This window comes from Syngnathus scovelli, chromosome 16 (assembly GCF_024217435.2).
Source record: "Syngnathus scovelli strain Florida chromosome 16, RoL_Ssco_1.2, whole genome shotgun sequence".
Classification (NCBI taxonomy): Eukaryota; Metazoa; Chordata; class Actinopteri; order Syngnathiformes; family Syngnathidae; genus Syngnathus; species Syngnathus scovelli.
Genome location: NC_090862.1, coordinates 5372203 through 5392461, shown reverse-complemented (window position 1 = coordinate 5392461; position 20259 = coordinate 5372203). Strand labels below are relative to the sequence as shown.

Genomic DNA, 20259 nt, shown 5'->3' with positions numbered 1-20259 from the left:
ATGAACAAGTGTTGAAGTGTGATTGGATTGGACTGAGACACACACACACACACTCACACACACAGTGAGAAGTCTGCCACTATCAGCACCATCTGTGTTCATTCTTTGAAGACTCCAGCACGCTTATTTTGGGAGTCATGTCTGAGAAACGTCCAAAAATTGAATATATCATATACGACTGTCATTTAAAAATATCGTACAGCACGACAATCAATGATTACCTATGTGTGCCTATGATCAAAATGACAGTATAATTCTTCAGTATGACATTTGAATGATATTTTTTTCAAACATTTGACAACATCAGATTTATAAGCGGCAAGTGTGCACATTGTCGGCCGTCCTTTAATCTGGCATCTGGAGAGAGTGACTTAAACCAGTCACTCTGTATGACATTACTCACATTAGTGTGACAGGACGCTCTGCTCGACAGGTGTACGGCGTTTGTTCTTTCCGCATCGCTTATTCAGTGTATGTGTGTGTACGTTTGTGTGTGTGTGTGTGTGTGTACGCGCTCCACTGCGCATTTGTCATCCTCAATCAGACAGACAGCAGTGTTCCACTGGGGGACGTTCCCCCTCGGTGGTACACATTTGACACAAGAGCTATGTCGACACGACAACATGAATCCATCCATCTTCTGCTTATCTTCTTCTAGGTCATGGGTGGAGCTGGAGAGAGGTATGACGGTAATCACAGGGGCACGATTAAACAGTAACTTTGAGTCTTTTAACTAAACCATCTTGTTTGTTTTTGAAATGTCTCTACAGTCTCTACAGAAATGGCCTACCCGAGATTCGAACCCAGAACCCAGAAATGCAAGGCAGACATGTAAACCAGGATGTACCAGTGTGTCTCCCTAGAAGAGAATTTAGAAAATTGTGACTCCTTGTCAAAATATTCACACAAGCAAATACCATGTATCTGCAGTATGCATGCCAGCCCACTAGGTGGCGATGATTTAGTGACCTTTTAATGCCAAATTATTTCAAACAGCCACTGTAAATTCCAACCTCAACAATTCAGCATTATGTAAATTGTCTAAAATTAAATTTATGATAGAGTTCTTATGGTGGGGTCCACTGTGGTTGTTTTTTTCCCCCGAAAACATCAAAAAATGACTCATCCAATTATACAATTCGACAAACAATTTGGAACTCAATAACCCGAGCTTCTCTCCTAATGGTCACAGTAATGAAATCCATCCTCTCCATTGTCCCATCAGTATGTTTTGTGTGGCTGGCTCTCTCAAATGGGCCAATTTCAGCTCGAAATCCAGCTAGCCACATAAAAAGTCTGGCAAGTGTTCCGTAATGCGTTCTCCAATTTGTTATCCTCAAGAGCTTCTTGAAATTGCAAAAAAAAAAAGAAAAAGTGCCTAATATGTCTTCTCTAATACATGCGAGCTGGAGATGATAGATCTATGATGTGATTAATGCCCTGTTGTTGCACGCGAGAACAAAACTGGAGCGGGAAGGCAAGCAGATGAGACATACAATGCGCACAGTAGCAAAGGAGAGACGATGCAATCGATGCAAGTCATTTACGCCGGGCTCCGAATGATCACAAAGACCCGAGCAATCACAGCCAGTTCCATTTTTTTTTTTCTCAAGCACAAAAGGAGTCGGGCGAGGCGTGTTATTGGCTAGTTCTGTTGCACAATGGCGAGTTATGTTGCATTACGATGGAAGTGGGGCACCGGATTTGAACACGGGAAAGCGTGTAATACAGTTTGGTGGCGTTATTACGCCAAAGCAAACACGACAGGAAGGATTGTGCGGCGGGAGGAACAGGTGGCTTTTGCTTGTGAATTTTTGATGCTTTTGTTTCCTTTCACGCTTCTCCGGCAATATAAAAGAAAAAAAACATGACTTCCCGGGGATCCTGAACTGACTTTACAACATCAAATCAATGCAGGTGGAACCCTTTGGAGATATTATGATCAAATTAAAGGGGACACATAAACCAAAGTTGACTTTCATTGTTTGTATATACACAGCAGGCTCTCTGGAGTACTTGCGTGCCAATCAAGTGTGAAATTAAACAAGCGGGTAAATCCTTTGTGGGTCACCTAATTCTTAATTTGCTTCTGTCGATATGGTTAAATTAGTCGGTGGTGGCTGAAATTGCTGTCTGGACATGGTGGGGTGAATATATTCTGCTCTGGAGAGTCTTTCGGGTAACTATGTCGGATAACGCCGCAAAAAAGAAACTGCATTTGAGTCTAATCTATTTTTGGAGTATTAGCAAGAGGGGTTGGAAAAGTTGCTAAGTTAGCCAAACGGAGAACAGTTTAGAGTTGTCGCAGATGCTAATGGCTAACATTTACGTTCAGTTTTGGAGTATTAGCTAGAGGGGTTGGAAAAGTAGCTAAGTTAGCCAAACGGAGAACAGTTTAGAGTTGTCGCTAATGGCTAACATTTACTTTCAGTTTTACAGACTGCGTGTAGCATTTTTATGAGAAGCTACAAAGAGCATCACCAGCTGAGCTCAGTGGTCACGGGTGGCATCCCATGCGAGGTGGGCTCAATGAACCGAGAGCAAACACAAAAGACGGACCTTGGACGCCAGCCGTGCGCCTCCCCAGTCAACAAACAATCCGCTCGCGCCTGGCGTCTGTGCCATGTGCCAGAGCGCCGAATTCCCGGTCCCGCGTAAGCTAATTAGCGCAAAGCGGGAATTCGCGCTGTGCACTCGGCAACGTCAACAGATGGTCGCCCGGTCACAAATGACTTGTATTTGCCGGGGTGGTTTTCCTGAACACTCTCTCAGTGAGATTGGTGCTCCTCGGCGTCGATTAAAGTATAAATCAACAACAAAATGCCACGCTCGAGCTAATTAACTGTAGCTCATTATGAGCTAAATGATGATGGCAGCTGGCCCATGAGGCAGGCAAAGAGCGGCTTCACTGTAGAGACTTGCTGTGTTTTCATTCTTTGTCAAGGATGCAAGTAGCGCTTTGGCGCCCTGATTAAAGAGGCCAATTTACAGAAAATTGACTTTTGGAAAATGGACTCACGTGCTTTGGGCGCAGAACGAATTAAACTCTCATCCCAAGGCAGCGGGATCTTTTTTTTTTTGATCGATTAGGTATTTTGACAAAACTACACCGTATATCTCCTTTAACCAAGAAGATGTTGCTTTGTAAAACCTCTGTGAATGATTACGATTTTCTTTTACAATCCGGCAAACTTACGACGCCGCTCGACTGGGACACGTTGATGAATGAGGCAACTAAACGCTTGTCAAGTGCCTTCCAAGCCATCACTGTTGTTTTTTTTTTTTTGGGGAGCTAAATGAGATCCATTCTACAAGTACAGAAAAATAGGAAGTAACCATGGCAACAGAATGGCGGGGAAAGACTTATGTTTGCCGTCAGTCATTGATGCTTCCCTTTGGAAGTTCCCGCGGCAAAGCGGCCATGGGACACGGTGACTGATGCGCTTGTATTAGCATATTCAGTGTCAAACAAAAGACGCCGCAGGGGAAAGCGGAAGACGTGCCATTTTGACAGCCATTTTGTCAAAGGTCCGAACAGCTGTATATAATTGTTATAGATGCAGAGAATTTCAAAAATATTATTTATACAACCACATAATTTCTTCCCCAGCACAAAATACACTTGTTTATCGTGTCACTCTGGTTTGTCACCTCAGCCTTGTCCCAAACTATTCCATCAGTGCCTCTCAAGGTGATTGATTCACTCGAGCTCTAGATGAGGTCTTGACCGACTCGGACCGAGTGAATGAACGGACTTCATTGTGCGCGACAATGAGGTCGTCCGTCGGGTCGATCAGCAGCCGACTAATTTAGGAGCAATTAACTTCCTCTCGACACGCACTCACTCGATCAAGTTTGCTCTTGAGGTAATGCGAGAACAATCCTTAGACACATTTGCGGGGGTGACAGACACTCAGACTCATATCAATGGTGAAATCACACTGTGAGCCACATTTTCCTTCCCTATTGTTCAAAACGTGTATTCAGGCATCTCCGTTTTTTTTTTGTGAATTGAGTAAAAGGAGTTTGTTCACTTCTGGTTCCAAGCGCTTGTACGGTGGCAGTGAGTCAACAGACTTGACAAGTTTGCCAGATATAATTAGTGAACCATTCTTCACAACGGAGGCTTCAAGCTGTGTAATGTCATGCCTAGTTGAAATTCCCAGTCAAACCAAATTTAAAAAAAAAAAATGACGCTTTGTGAATTTAAAAGAACCTTAGCCTTTTGGTGCGTTAGCTTAATGCTAACGCTAAATAGCATTGATGAATCTGAGCTGCTTATGATGCCATTTTAGCTTAAAAAGGACAAAAAGTGTATCGTATATAATCCTTTTTCTTCTTGCTCTGTAGGCGACCAATAAAATCTTATTATAAGACCAAAAGTGTCCTTTTTTTTTCCTTTTTTTATAAATCTCCTGCCTGTCTACCGCCATATCTCCGACATGACACCACATTCCCCGAAGGCAGAGCGCCATTGAAGCACAAGTGCCAGCAGACTTGCACGAAGCCCGCTTCTCCAACGCACTTCGCCTTGAGCTATGAAGGGCAGAACTGGCGGATGTGCGACGCTCCCGATAAAAAGATGAGGCATGTGGCTTCCAGCGCTCTGCGGACATAAGCGGAGAGGACGCTTATTGTAATATGTGAAAAAAGAATGAATAGCGGCGCTTAAACGCGACGGAAATTCCTCTGGGCTCCCTCTGATATGGGCATTAAAAAAAAAAAAAAAGAGATAAAACAAAAGCGCATGGCGGTCCATACGGAATGAGGGTCAGACACTAACCTGTGTGCGGCCCACTCGTAAACACACACACACACACACCGACTGTCAGCACAACAACACTCATCTGCCAGCTTCCATTCGTACAGCACAAACACCCACGCAAACACACGCCAAGCGAGTCACTTTAGTGTGCTTGTACGAATCAAATTATCTCCATCGCTCACACCGTGAGCCGCCTACAGAAGGAGAAAAGCAGGGGGGCTCGGTCCCGGCGGGTGGGAGATTGGACCACCCCGGAGATTGTCCCCAGGACCACCCTAACGTAAATCGGCCTCTTCCATCAATCCGCCTCCTGCCGCGAGGAACATCCCGGCGTTGCGGGGAAATAAGCCAAAATACAAATAAGAACGACGGAGAAGAAAGATGGACACTAATGGCCCTTTGGGGACCCTGTCGGGAATTTGTTATTGCTGGCTCAGAGGAGGGAGCAAGCTGGAAGGATGGAGACGAAGGCCGTGGCTATTTTTACTGCAAGTATCTATTTTCTCTCGGCTATTTTTATGACTATTTTCCAGAAAAGCTAACCTTCTACAGTACCCTTTGAGATTAGCGCTTAGAATTTTTTTTTTCTACGCAACGAGGTCTACATAACTGCTTTCAATTGCTGTTTTGGCCATAGTGGGGGGTGGGGGGGCAATCCTAGCCATGCTTGGGCCTACTTGACACCTCAGTTGATCCACTTCCTATACATTGGCACACTTAGACCTCCTGATCCACAATCCAAACTCATAATTTGTTCCTGTATATCAGTTCAACTAGATATATAGTAACTATACACACATGCATATATTCTTTATCCTCTGCACAGGAGAAATAATATTACAGCTGAGGAGCTGTGATGTCTCCTCTCTGTCCGGTACAAAAATTGCTTATTTATATTGAGGACCAAAATTTTCTTTTTTGAAATCAAAACAGATTCACGACTAAGTCAAAGGAACAAAAGCAGACGCTTGAAGGTTAGCGTCACATTAATGGGAGGCCGAAAGGTGCGATGATGTAAGCTTTTACAGTCTACCAAGCACAAGTTTTCATCCACCGGGCCAAAATGAAGCAGCTGCAGCTATCACAAGGATAAATGGAGCTGCCGTCGTGTGAGCGCCAAGTAATCGTATCAAAAACCGCATTGTTCCATGACTCACACTTGATGAAATGCAGCTAATCTAATCGACTTGATTAACACGCATTGCGTAATACTATCTATGTGTTTTGTGAGCTGACTTTTTTTTTTTTGGGGGGGGGGGTCGTGTGGCTTGCTGCGGCGTTTTTTGCCCATCGCCTCCAAAGTGAGATTAGCCGCCGTGTGACATATTAATGAAACAAAGGTGAATGCGCCGTCGCCGAACTTAGTCAGATGCATTTACCGAAACCGAGGGAACGTTCCGGTCGGCTCGGAAGGCAGCTGAAAAACGTTCACGCGCCGCCGCCCTTCAGAACTCTGGGAAATATTAGTCCCACGATTCGGCAAAGTGCAAGGAAACGCCACTCAAAGCAGTTGATGGCGACTACAAACTGACTTATGATACATGGGTTATAAAAAGTCTACACACCCCACTTCTGGGTTCTGTGATTTTTAAAATCAATTCTAAACATTTGCTCATCATTAATGCGGCCATCAACTTGCAAAATTCAATTAGAAAACAATAAGCAAGCACAGGGATTTGCTTGCATAAGTGCGCACACCCTCTCATCACTGGAATGTGGCCGTTCAAACTGAATCCATTATCCAAAACAGAAGAGTAATTAACATCCATTAAATAGTGTAATTGTCTTCCTTAATAGTTGAAACAGTAAACATGCCGCTAACTGTGACCCATAAATCCATCCTTAAAGATGTAGCACTTCAACATACTTCCTTGAAACCAACTGCTGTACTACTTTCCTAATGAGACAAGGCTTTGGCGACATCATGTGGCATATAAGGGCATTTCGCAAAGACCACAAAAATTCATGACGGGTGATTTTCGACACAAAAAAAAAAGCTCAGGATGGATTTGTGACCACTGAAATATTGCTGTACTGATTTTTGCTTTCTTTCGAGTGGGCGGATCTCACCTGACAACTCAAAGTCACTATTACGCATCAGCATTCCAAAAAAAAAAAAGAAAAAATAATAAACCCACACGTCCCGCTGCCTCCGCGCACAAAATCACCTCACGTCGGATAACAGCGTTATTTGCACAAAAAAAAAAAAAACGGTTCACCCACCCCCTCCTCTCTCTCCGCTTCTCCTTCCACCCCCTTCCTCTCGTTTTACGCATACGCTTGGCGGGCAATCATTGGGATGTCTGGCGAGGCACACCCCACACACTGCCTTCTCCCTTACCGTCGAGTGGCCACGCAATTCCCAATGGACGCGTGCGTGGTTCCGTGGAAGGACGAGGGCCAGGACATGCGTGACTTCTTAAGACCGGGCCGGTCGCTGGTGTCCACGGCGTCCGAGCGCTCCATGTGCCGCTGGTGGTGGTGGCGGTCCGTGTCGGAGTAGCCGCGGTGCTTGATCTTGATTGGGGTGCGCGGCTGCCTCCAGAGGTGCTGGGGAGGCTTCAGGGTCGCCTGTCCTTCGCGGGGCACCGGCAACGAGAGGGACAGGCTCTTCTTGGAGCACGGCGTGGGCGCTTCCATCATGGTGCAATAAATGAATAAAATATGAATTAAATCGCAAGAAAACGATTGATTTGGGAACTAAAAGAAGCTAATATGGCTCTTTTGTAGCTCTCATGTCCGCAGCACTTCAGCGCAAAGTCCACACATGACTACAGAACATAAGAAATCACAGTGCTCATGTGGCGTCCGGAGTCCAAATCATCCAAAAATCACCATCGATCTGATTAATCTCATGATGGTCAATTTTAATCTCTCATCTCTCGGTTGGTCCAGCATTCGAGTGAGGAGAAGCGGCTTCTCCTGAACTTTGACGCCTCCTCTTGCTTCATGGCGCACCGGCGGGAGTGTGTTTGTTTGAGGAGAACGTATTGCTTTTCTTCCCGAGCCACTTATTGCAGAAGCTCGCCAGAGGGGTTTGCAGCGTTATTGCTCTTCCAAAGAAATTCCAACAAATCCCCAGCGAGCTACGACACGGAGCCGCTGGATGCGCCCCAACGGTGCGGGAAAGCCTCCCGAGATTCCTCCATGGAGAGACGTGGAGATGAATGCGCTTTCATCCACACTTTTGTTCGTCTTGACCATCCGGGCTTCCCTTTTTCTTCACATCCAACCCGATTGGGGGGTTAAAAAGGAGGTTCTTCTTCAGTGTGGTTCCATCACTCCCACGTCCTCGTCCTCACTGCTGGAGTTCTCCGACTGTGTTGGCTTCCTCTTGCCTTTCTCCCTCCCTCTCTCTCTCTCTTTCTCTCTCTCCCTCTCTCTCTCTCGCTCGCTCTGTCTGCTGGCTTTCGTGGTGGTTGCTCGCTTGACTGTTCTCCTCCATGATTTGTCAGCTCAAGCTTTTATGTGCTCATCTATTGTGGTTGTACCCCCCACCCCCCAACCCCCCTCCCTCCCTCGCGACACCATGACATCCAAAGTATACGTCGGAGAAAATCACTTCTGTCATTTTCTTTTCTACTTTTCGGTTCTCTTGGGAGGGGAAATGAAACTCAAAGTCATTACGACGAAGGACAACCATTTAAGTCTTTTCAGGCATGCGTCAAAATGGACCAGATGTGTTTTTTTTTAGCCTAAATTGGTTTTTGATTTTGTGCGCACCCCCACTGAGGAATGATAAAAAGTAACTTAAACCTAAGTAACTTATTACTTGCCATAGACTGTAATATTGTAAAGTAATCTTACTTTTGAATGCGAGTAAACTAATCTTGAAGGGCTCAGTCTGACCCTTGATTGATTATTTGATAGACTGATTGATTGATGAGGGTGACGCTTGCTCTTACGTCAGAACTATTGAACAGTTTGACATCCTGGCTGACACTAATGTACGCTATTTCAGATTTAAGCACCTTACGTTATGCTTTTAATTTGTTTTTCAACATGCTTGAACTGAATGGAAATGCCAATATTTTGTTTTAAAAAAGGTAAATTAAGTTTTCTATGGGAAAAGTAGCAAACTTCATATTTTGCAAAAAACAAACGCTAATGGTAACAACACAACGGAACAAAATATAAGACAAATTATTGCTTCAATTCAACAGACATCGCACTGCTCCTACTGATATGCATGCACTGGCCACTTGGGGGCAGTATAATGCAGACATGAAGAAGGACTGACAGAATAACGGGGCTTTTTTACAATGTATAAAATACCATTTCTGTCTTGTTTTTCCATTCTTCTTCCGTGACAGGTGGAAATAAATGTTTTTGTTTTTTTACCCGAAACGCTACACAGAGCAACAAAGGAGCCTAGTAGCGTGTAATGACCATTACATCCCGGGTGCCTCCATATTTTAATTAATGTCCTCAACTAACAAACGACACTCTGAAGGATCGTTCCCCCCTCGTTCTTCTCATTTGCCCCATCCGCCATGTGAAATTAAATCATTATTCCTATTTATTTGCTGCTCAAGCCAGCAGAAGCGTCAATACAACGCTATTTGGATGTCAGTGGAAAGAAAAACGGCGTCATTAGGGGAGGGGAGGAAAATCATTTGCGTTATGTACAGAAATATGTACGCAGACATTCAATTACACTTGCTAGAATACTTTTGTTTTTTAAACAAATAGTTGGGGGCGGAGCATCATCATAGACTAATCATCTACTGATTGATCCATCGGCTGCCTCACTTTTATTGTTCAATTTAATGATTTACTTTTATTTTAGCAGTTAATCATTGTCATGTACATGTTTGTATTTAATGTATTACTTTTTTATTTAATTGCATGTTATTTTCAACTTAAGTATTAATTTTTTTTCAAGTCAATGTACTCACATTAATTTATTCTACATTTTTCATTCTAGTAATTTATTTCATTGAATTGTTACATAGTTGTGAATGTATTTTTCTATTCAAAAATATTTTTTAAATACAATTTTATTAAACTATTCATTTCATTGTTTTACACAATTCTAACAATGAAGTTCAAGTGGAACCTTCTTTTCCGCGCGCAACATTTCCGCCAACATTGAAAGATTAGAGTCACTGAAGGCTCCCGTAAGCCTTCAGCTTACTTTACGGCCTTCAAAATGTCTCGGGTACGTGTTATGTGCTCACGTGGGCCAGCAATAATTGAAATGTCAAGCGGCCCCCGTATTTGTGGAGCCGTACTGTCCGCAACGTTATGAATAATATGTGCGGAGATTCAACTCCATCGTGTGAGTCACGGCTTGGACAGGGAAGGGGAGGGGGGGGGGGGGAGGTCTTGGGGAGGTCTAAAAGGACCTGCAAGTTCAGCTGCCCTCCAGTCAACCTTCCATTGCACGACTATGAATAATGCATTTGCATGTCAGATTTATTTTAGCCTGAGCGGGTGTGACGTTAAATACATCTTAAAGTGGACAATTTGTGCATTTTGGCCTTGGAGAAGCTCGAGCGGCTTCAGCGAAATACCGTGATTAGGAATGTTGGGAATGCTGGGAATGGATGCCATCTGGGCCAGAGGAGAGCAAATTCAACGTTCATGCTGCTCTGCGTGACTGCGCAGAGAAAAGGTGGAGGAGCGCAGAGGAGGGAATTTTTTTTTTCCTGAGTTGACAGCTTGCGCTTAGGGATGGCGTGGCCACTTCAGAGCGCCTCATTGTCAACCATGAGTGCATGCACGTCATGGAGAGAAGGTGAAAAATGCGGGGGGGGTTTGGTCAGAGTCTAACGTGGCAGCCGGCATGTGGAAAAGGTTACAAAGGAGTGACAGAAATTTCCTGTGGAGAGATTGCATATTGGACCGGAGGGTTTCCACGGCTGACATCGAGACGAGGCCCCGCTCGAGGGACTAGGAAGTCCCGTCGGACCGTCGACAACACCGCCAGAGGTTCCCGGTCTCCGAGAAAGTCACGCTAATGGCGTCGCCAGGATGAAAAAAAGCAGCAACCCGAGAAGGAAGGCCAGAGTCTGAGTGACCGCACGGTCGTTTCGTCTGCAGCCTCTGCAAACTATTAGCGGACACACGACACCAGGAAACCCGGTTCTGCACGCACAAATGCACATTGGGAAAATCTATGACAGCATTGGGGCCAAAAGTATTTGGACCAGAACCTTGGTAGAAAGGACATAAAACAGGAGGATTCACATGAATAAGACAAAACCCAATTAGGATTTTTACAGTTTGGTTTTTGCATTTCTGGGCTTTATTTGGACTGATGCGTTCCACACACACGAGTTCCACCACGTGAATATGGAGAAAGAAGAAAAATCGAGAGGGAAAAACAACTCTTCCGCCCAAAAATAGCAAGCACACACATATATATAGCGAATGTTTTGATATGAACTCGTAATTGGATGCTGATCAGGTGCCAGACAAGTGGCAGCCAAGGATACGAGAGGGAGGAAAAGAGCGCAAGTGGAGACTATTAATATTGAGCAGGCTGTTTATGAGGGAAGAGTGGAAATGACGAGGAGAATCTTTGGATTAGCTTTGTGTTTCTACTCTCGGGAAACGCAGGATAGACGGCGGCTTCGGCGGAAAGACATTTGGAATTCAGGAAACGAGTGCGTGCTATTACTTCAATAAGTGCTATAAATGCTAGAAGGTCATCCGATTCAAAAAAAAAAAACTTTGGGAAAGTCAAAAATTTTCGCTCCTAGTTTAGCTATTGTTTGCAAATTGATGCATCATCATTCAAGCAGATTATTTGTGGCCTCCTGGCATATAATAAGATGTAAGATCATTAAAACTTGGTCCAAATGGAGTCCAACAACGCGAAAGAGCGCGCCTTAGCTACCTTCCACGCTGTGCAGCTTAATGGAGTGTTTGTCACCGAGAGGGGAAGCGAGCTGCTTCGCTCTGACTAATGTTGCTATAAACAGCTGCCTCGCGCTCCACTTGCTTACATTTTTTTTTCTTTCTTTCTCATGTTTCCAGCACATAGCATCGTAATAAATCGTTCTCGTTTGGAATGCAGTAAGAGATAAAGGAGGCCATGACATTTGGGCCGTTTTTTGCAACTTGCGCTTGTTTTTAAGGTGGCTATTCAAAATGAGGTTCCCGGACTTGCATGGGTCCGCCGCTGCTAGTCAGCAAAATTATTTGGAACAGATTGCGCTGCATAATTTTATGATCGGGACCAGCTCAGCAATAAAAAAAAAAAAATGTGAAAGCAAAATATATCCAAACATTAGAGCTACATTAGACTCCCCTGACATTACAATTTTTTTTTCTCCTCTCTTCACTCTGCTCACTACCAGCATTGAGGGCAATTATTCTTCCCTCATCCACAACAAGCTGCTAAATATTCATGCCGACCCCCCGACGCTGTTACACGCCTGTAATGGGCCCATTAGAGGCGCCCGCGGGCTTCCCGCCTGATAACAGGGTGGGTAAGCGTGCCACATGAACGGAAAGGGGGGGGGGGGTTAGGGTTAGGGCTATGTCACAGTTTCACATCCTCTCTTTTTCCACTGGCTCACTTGTGTCACTTGTCTAAAATACACTGAGGTCCCCCTACAGGTGGAAGGTGAAGGTTACAGCATAGCACTAACCTGTTTTTAAATCCACTGATTTCAAAAAAATTCTACTTTTTGAACTTGGAGCTTGAGCAGCAACACTGAGGTGACCTGCGGTTGCCATAGCAACAACAGACATCTATAACTTACATTTTTGTCCAGCACATTTTTCAAGGTAACTAATGAAATATTGTGGCTACGTATTTCTATATATTTTAAACGGCCCTTCGAAAAATGAAGTGACAGCAGGGTGAGTTTAAATAACATTTACTTTCTCTCTCTCTCTCTCACACAAACACCTAATTACAAAGGTGACCATGGAAGAGTTACGAGGAGCAAATAAATGGAGATGACTGACCATTAAAAGTTTTTGGACCGCGTCTTTCGGTCTGTGAACAATAACAACGATAAGCTGTAAATTCACTCATAAGCAACCTGACCACATTCTGGTCGTGGAAGGCAAACATTTTGGGAAGAGAGAGAAAGGGATCAAACTATTTACACAGCAAATAAAAATACAGCGGCGGTAACAGCATCAAGGCTTAGGATAATCAGTCTTCTTCTTGCAAGGAGGGAATGGGTTCTTCATAATCAAACTTCACTTGAATTATGTCTTTTGAAAAAAAAAAAAAAGAAAAACAGCGACTGGACTGCCAGAGGAACCATTTAACCACATAAAACGTGAAAAAACAAGCATTGTGGCCAGTGTGCTTCAAATGCACTTAACTAGTGAAAAGGGGGGAAACAAGAAAACTCCGCTGGTGCTGATTATAGGACAAGAAAACGCCAAGAAACAAGCTTGGGATGACTTTTTTTTTTATCAGTTCCATAAACATGGCCGTGTTGGTGAAGGAGTGGGTGGGCGGGGGTGGGTCGCAAGGACAAAATGGTGGTCTACGTTGACGATGAAGGCTTCCCTTTGTTTGAAAAGTAATGTGGAAGACATCCGATTTGGACTTCATCATAATAGACAATTAAAATACTGATCCAACTATGTGCTTACACACCACACAAAAAAAAAAACTTGATTAGCTTAACTTGCCCCTGCGGGTAAACATGATAAACTGCCTCCAACAATAAATTTAAAGAGCTATTTTAAAAAACAAATAATTAAAAAAAAAATTGTCAACACACTAAAATGATATATATATACACAAACACCAAAAAGAAAGGGGGGGGGGGGACAACAGCCAGGAATTCCAACAGGAAGCACTTTGAAGGATTTCCAGTCCCTGTCACGGCCTTTTTCCCTTTTTTTAGAAGATGCGCTTGCGCTTCAGGTAGGAGTCCGCGTAATGGCCGCCCAGCCCCTGGGAGTGTTGGCCCACGTAGCCGCCTTCGGGGCTCGGCTCCGGAGACGGGATGAGGCGGGAGAAGAGGCGCTTGTGGCTCCCGACGGGGGTCTAAAGTGGAGGTTGGGAAGGTAGGTGTTGATGGCATGAAATTGAAAGGTTGGGGGGGCGGGAGTGCTCCAGCTGTATCACATCCTTCTCTGGGTTTAGTTCAAGCGGCAAAGATGGAGAAATGTCCCCGGTGCTTAAGATTCTTTGGAAAAGTTGGAGGGGTGTGTGGAACTTTTGGTGTGACCGCAATTAAAAAATGTAATTCTCGCCTTCAAGTCCGATAACGATTCTAATAATTTGAATTAGGGCGACATTTAAAACGTGCAGGACAGAGGTGGCGGCCCGGCTTTGGACACCCTTGCGGCACTTTTTGGTTTGGTTTGAACACGTGACACGCAACCCGTACGCATATTTTTGTAGTTCATTTCTGATTTTTTTTTTGGTAAACATTTTCTATTCCACTATTATCTCCCCAGTGTAGCCATTTAAAAGGCTGTCTTGCTTGTGATCCCCAGTGGTTGGGTGTCCTAATTTCCAAGTATTCAATCATGCTTTTAATCTTAATATTGTTATTTTTAGGTGTAGCAAAGGCTCTCAGCTCTTCTATTTTTCTTATAATGTAAAAAGGAATTACCTTCATCGTGTTGACAAGTCCTGGAGGGTAGTCAGAGGTGTGGCTCACAGGAGGCATGCCCACCGCCTGAGTATAAATAAATTACTTTTAGTACATAAACATCTGCAAAGGTGATTGAACGGGACCTTTTTTCGCCTTCAGCTACCCCCCCCCCCCCCCCATACACACACATGTATATACACAGACTGACAAGCAAAAATCAATAGTGCAGCATTGAAGAGAAAGGCTTTAAAAAAAGAAAGAAATAAAAAGTGACATCAGCGTCGGACTCACCCTGTTGAGCTGGCCGGGAGGCAGGCAGCCATTAGCGGAGGCGTCCGAGCTGAAATACGAGGACGGGGGCGGACTGGGCGGGAAACTGAAGTGGCGCTGGCCCAAGTCTGACGGACGCGAGAGCTGCATTAACCAAACACAGGGTAGTTGTCACACGGCTGCCAAGGTGCCATCCTTCATCTCATTCAGATGATTAAAATGTGGAGCTTACCTGCTGTCCGAAGCTTGGCAAGTCACCCATGTGGTGATTCTCCTGCTCCTCGTACAAGTGCTGCAACTGATCCTAAGCGCAAACATCAGAGGGAAAACTCAACTCGTGATCACAATGGTTGCAATATACCTCCAAAATGGCGACTGTAGAATTTTACAGAAAAGAAGTTGGCCACAAGCAGACATGACATCGCTTACCTGGTGGACAGGACGATACTCAGCGTTGTACGAGTCTTGGTAGCGCAGGCTGTAGCTGGGGTGCATGCTGAGGTGCTGGTTGGAGACGTTGCTTAGCGTGGGTCTCTTCCTGTACGGGTGAGGTCTGCAGTTGGCTCCTGGAGGACACGACGGGCATGAAACGCTTGTCTCTCACAGGAGCACAGTCGTGTGACGCTCACCTGAGGGAAACCCATTGGCAGAGAGAAAGGAACTCTGGGGCGGAGTCACGTCTTTGGTGGGGTCTCCTAGGATGGGGCCCTGGGGGGAGAAGAAAGCCCAATAATGTTAACAGGACTAATGTTCCCCACTAAAATGTCCACATTGGCTATTTTCTATTTTCAATTGAGGCCATTTCACAAGCATAACGGGATTACAGAAGATTAACCAGCCAAACGAGGCATGCAGTTTGGCGGCTTGCGGCGCTGTGGGGTCTCACCGCCTGCGCTGTCAGCCCGTCTGGTCCCATCATGCCGCCCAGCAGCGGCACAGACAGACCCTGCAGAGTCGGGGAGGGTGTCTGCGGGAAGCTGGGGGACTCTTGATCCCTTGCCATGGCTCTGCTCATGGGTGCCGGCTTCAACGGGGCAAGAGGGTCCAGACCTGAGACCACACCACCTGTATGTTATAGAATAAAAAAAAATAAATAAGTAAGCCGTTTTAATTTTGGAACTGAATCCATGGGGTGACATTGGAGCTGTGTCAGACCTTGAGGCAGATCTCCGAGCAGATGGATTCCCTGCTGGACGGGCAGCGGGGCCAGAGGATTCTCCGCCAGGAGTCCTGCCTGCTGGGCAAGGGAGAAAAAGAGCAGAGGCTGAGTGGCAAGGGAAGGTCACAAGCGGTCCAGTTGTGGTAAGGCACTCAACTCACACGCCGTGCAAAAACACCACACCATTGCATACTCACCACCTTTTGTTGGCTTGTAGCACCCTATACTAAATACTCGAGCGTGACTAAAAACATCAAGTAAAAAAAATCCAGCTATTTTTTGAAGTCGTTTTTGCTCGGCGGAAAGTGACTGCTCTTGTTGAACTCTCTTGAGGAGCGGTACGTCGACGAGGAGCCTTGTCAAAATGGAGCAGAGTGCGTCCCGGAGAAGATGCCGAGTGCCATGACAGTCTGTGCCATATAAGAGTCAAGTGATGTGAGAGAGATGACGAAATGAGACTGGAGAACTGAACCGAATTTTCTGTTTGCGTGTTGCTCCCCGAGGGATGAGCTTTGGGCTGTTACACAACGACAGCTGCTTGTTTTTTTTTTACTTTGGTAGCAAACGTCATGGGCCACAAAATGAGCGTTATTATCTTTCAAAAGGCAGACTTGTTTTGTTTTCATTAGATGGAGCACGCATACCTAATGAAGCAGCAGGTGAATGAGTGGATGTTGTCGTTTTGTTACGCGACGGTGTTTTAGGGTGCGAACAGGAAGAAAGCACTTCACACGGTCACGCAAAAACAGCATTAGCACTCACACAGGGCACTAGAGGGCCTTCGTGACTGTACAGCACCTGAGCCCAAAGAAGAGGATTTCCCAGAAAGGCTTGCTGATGGCAAAGTGGGAATGAGAGCAAGGGATGAGTGCGTTATGAGGATGAATCAAAACCCCTCCGAGTGGTTAAGGGTAGAGCGAGGGGAGAAAAGAAAACCAAAAAAAAGAGGTTGGCACCTGCTGGGCTTTCGCCTGATTTTGTAGCAGCAACTGGAGCAGCATGGCAGGGAGGGCCGGGTTGGTGAGCAGCGGCATGGCGGGGGCCGCCCCGAGGAGGCCTGCGCGGCAGGACGTCAGGTTTGCCGGTACAAAGGGAGACAAAGTGGGACGAAGCGCTCATCACCTTGTTTGTGGCCCTGTGACAACGGGTTGAGCAACATCTGGAGTGCGGCCGGGTTGTTCAGGCCCGAGAGGATCTGCATGGCGGTGGGATCTGGGAGGAGACCCTTGCCCCTGTTTACAAACTGTATTGATTGATTATTGCCTATGGTCGTTCTGAACAAACCGGAGTTCAACCAGCAGCCCAAAATCAGGCTCGGTGCATTTACCATAGTCTGGGCAGCGATCAAAGCGGCGAGCATGCTCCGCCCGGGTGGACCGGGGGCACAGAAGGACGCCCTGATGTGCGTGCCGCCCAGCAGACGGCCGTCTAACAGCTTCTGAGCCTCTTCGGCCATGTCAGCCGTGGCAAACTCCAGCACCGCAAAACGCCGAAAACTTCCATCTTGTCCTTGGGCCAACTGCAAAGGACAAAAACAACAACAGGTCATTTAAAAACAAAAATCGACAAGCAAGCGCTGCCCCTTGACCTTATTTACCAATTAATTGTATTTATTTTTTCCCCACAATTCGTAGAACAACAACTAAAAGACTAGAAAATGGTTGACCATATATCTGCTCTAAAGGGACATTGTCATTCCAGAAATATCTGCTGAATGACACCACCTGGGGAAGAGTCAGGTGGTCATCACCATGGAAACCAGCAATGCAATCTAGGCTAAAGGTGAACGGCAGTGCGAGATGACCAATGGATTTTCCTCCCACAGTTACAATATCCTCTTCCATCAGGTCAAATGCACCCTTGTTTTCCGTCTGTCCACACAAAAATGGCTACCAAGTGCATGCCAAAGCAGCAGGTGGCGCTACTACCCGGATAGCAAAGGAGTGGGCACAAATGTTGGTGTAACATTTCTAGAACATGTTTCTGATCAGAGAACGGGTCACCGTGGATTGGTGAAGTGTGTTCTAAATGTTGTGTGGCAAGTATGACCTGACAGAAGACTGGCCGGTGAGCATCGACCAGCGGGTTGCAGATGTCTTGGGCCGTCACGACACTCTGAGGCAGGCGGTCCACACAGAGACACTTGGAGTGCAGCAGCGGATACGTGAGCGAGCCCACTTCGGTCCAGTGCACGTAGAGCATGCGCGAGCCCAGCTGCTTCCCAAGCAGCTCCGACTTGGCCCGGGCCGCCGAGTCCTTCTTCATGTAGTCCACAAAGCCGTAGCCCTTGGAGCGGCCGCTGGACGCCCGGTACACCAGGAAGCAGCGCTCCAGGTTGCCGAAGGGGCGCACCAGCTCCTCGAACTGCTGCTGGGTGAAGGAGCGCGGCAAGTTGGCGATGCACAGCAGGGCGTCGGTGGGCTGCAACTGCACGGAGATTTCCCGATCGCGGAGCACGTGCTGGTGGAACTCCTTGATGGCGCTCTGCGCCTGTTCACCGTTGAGCAGCGTCACAAAGGCTGCGGGGGGAGAAGAATGATTAAATGTGAGTCAGGCAAACAGGCTAATAATAGTTTTAACAAAACATGGCTTGTCAATTTCGGGGTAGGCGAACATGACTCACCTGTGCCCTTGTATTTGTCTACAAAGCAGTACTTCAAGTCATAGTTGCACAGCAGCTCATGAACCTCCTGGAATAAGAGAAACAGTAATTAATGCAATTACTAATAAAAATAGACAGATTTTGACAACGCAAAATATTGCATCTGTTGATAATTCTACATTCTAATGGGAGATAAGTTAAGCCTAAGTTGTATTCTTTACTGTACACCTGTAGGGCACTGGGAATGGGAGGAGATGGATGTACCGAGGCCCATGACAGAGTCTTTGTTAGGAGCAGAAAATTGTTCTACGCTGCGTTTGTCCATTCACAAACCATGCTCAGTGCTGTCGAGCACTTTCTGAAGCGTTTTGTCCGCACGCCTTCCACCTTTTGTTAGAACACAGCTCGCATCTCGAAACCCCACCAACGACTAAAAACCCCTCTCTTTTCCTGAACAATGGTATTTCCCGCAGGCCCCAACGCTCCCCACGAGTCAGGCACGTTCCAAACATAATTGAGAGGGGGGTGGGGGGCATCATGCGTTTACAAGACAAGTTTATGTGATTAAGTTTTAACTTTGGCTTGAATGTAGGATTAACAAGTACAAGCTTAATGTGTGACTGAGCCGCAATTGTGACTGGGACAGTCGTCCAATTAATTTAAATCCCCGGGGTGGACGTTCGCAAGGCCTGACAGGAGGCTCAGGCCGCACTTGACAGATAACTGACCGGCTGGAGTTTAATTATGTTAAACACGACCATTTTGATTTGAAAGCACAATTTACAAATACAGTAATTCGTTTGTACTGTAAAGTGCGTCTATTTTTGAGTAGACAGTTAATATATGGGCAATGGGGTTGCTAATTGACGGTAACAACTATTGTAGAGTTTAATGGCCAAAAGGCTAACAAAACTAGCATAGCAGGGCTAGGTTAACACTTGTCACGACTTCTGTCACTCAATCACTAAAAGGTTTAGTGATACCTGATTGCTGACGTCAGATGGCAGATTTTTGATGATAATCTTCCTGCGGTTGTAAAACTCTCGCCGAGTTCTCTCCAAGCGGCTCTGAATCTCTTGTGGGCTCAGTGGGGTCCAGTCTTCGTCGGCCCTCCGCTGACCCTCGCTGTGTCCCGGTGTTGGGACGTCTTCGCCGGCTTCGAGCTCCGGATGCCGCCGCTCTCCGGGCCTCCACTTTTCACGGTCGGCGGGTGCAGCGAGGTCGTACTTTTCGTCAAGCGGACGGGAGACGGAGCCGAGCGCTGTGTCTGTGTTCTCTTCTTTGGCGTTTGCGCTTACAGACACGACGGCCGCCATCACTCGACTCGGTGGAACTTTTGGTTGCTCTGGAAAAGCCAGTCGCATTTGAGCAGTTTAAACAATACACACATGGGCACAACGCCGTCTCTGATTGGACGGGGCAGGTGACGTCAGTGGGCGGGGTTACGTCGTGTTTGAGCCTTACCGTAAACCGGAAATGACCCAATACGATGGTCAAGGAGGGGACAGATTTGATTTTTGTTTTTAAATGCAACTTGAAATTCTGCCCAATATTTTTATACATTAGTCATTTATACATAGTTATCTGTTATTTGTCCAATAATGTGCATTAACTATAAAAGAAGGTAAATAATAATAAATCCTCATTATTACTCTTACAACTATAGACTTACTTTTGCACCGTCTGTATTAAAGGGCATTTTCATTTAAAAATTGTCTGCACGAAAAAAGGGTATAAGCAGCCTTACTATGCAAAAAATGAGCAAGTCCCTCTGTGTACTCCACCACACAGAGACTAAGACCAACATGAAAGCTTTCGTATAATTCCCAGGGACTCTTCTGGAAACATTTGCTACAGAATTATCCAGTAAGTGTATGAACTGGTGCCAACCCATCATGAATGTGCATTGCAATACACCAAGGTTAAAAAAGAAAACAAC

General features: G+C 45.8%; 2 protein-coding genes across 6 annotated transcripts in view; both read right to left on the bottom strand.

Moving 5' to 3' along the window:
* pde4a (phosphodiesterase 4A, cAMP-specific) overlaps positions 1–8125 on the bottom strand; it is a 32308-nt gene extending 24183 nt beyond the window's left edge. Inside the window, exon 1 of the mRNA XM_049745455.2 lies at positions 7107–8125. Within this exon, the coding sequence (XP_049601412.1) occupies positions 7107–7408 (302 nt within the window). The 5' untranslated portion in view covers positions 7409–8125. The remainder of the gene's footprint in view (positions 1–7106) is intronic.
* raver1 (ribonucleoprotein, PTB-binding 1) lies at positions 119–19720 on the bottom strand. Of its 5 annotated transcripts, XM_049745466.2 has the most exons (15): positions 19304–19714; positions 18342–18408; positions 17768–18237; positions 17046–17237; positions 16841–16961; positions 16675–16775; positions 16517–16552; positions 15715–15793; positions 15446–15624; positions 15189–15267; positions 14989–15125; positions 14792–14863; positions 14581–14703; positions 14308–14373; positions 12582–13733 (listed from the first exon to the last, which is right to left on the bottom strand). In XM_049745466.2, the coding sequence occupies exons 1-15, from the start codon at positions 19682–19684 to the stop codon at positions 13587–13589; spliced, it is 2250 nt and encodes a 749-aa protein (XP_049601423.1). In that variant the 5' UTR covers positions 19685–19714; the 3' UTR covers positions 12582–13586. The 5 variants fall into 5 exon arrangements, with proteins under 5 accessions (XP_049601421.1, XP_049601424.1, XP_049601423.1 ...); XM_049745464.2 differs by lacking the exons at positions 12582–13733; positions 16517–16552 and adding an exon at positions 119–4606 and having other exon boundaries at positions 15715–15796; positions 19304–19720; XM_049745467.2 differs by lacking the exons at positions 12582–13733; positions 16517–16552 and adding an exon at positions 119–4606 and having other exon boundaries at positions 19304–19716.
* Positions 19721–20259: the final 539 nt, after the last annotated feature.

Bases quoted from the DNA above. Each gene is read 5' to 3' on its own strand.
- raver1 (XM_049745464.2), bottom strand. From the start codon at position 19,684: ATGCGACTGGCTTTTCCAGAGCAACCAAAAGTTCCACCGAGTCGAGTG. The intron at 18,409-19,303 runs GTATCACTAAAC...CTCTTATTCCAG, and splicing joins CATCTGACGTCAGCAATCAG to GAGGTTCATGAGCTGCTGTG. The intron at 16,776-16,840 runs GTGATGAGCGCT...CCTGCCGCGCAG, and splicing joins GTCACAGGGCCACAAACAAG to GCCTCCTCGGGGCGGCCCCC.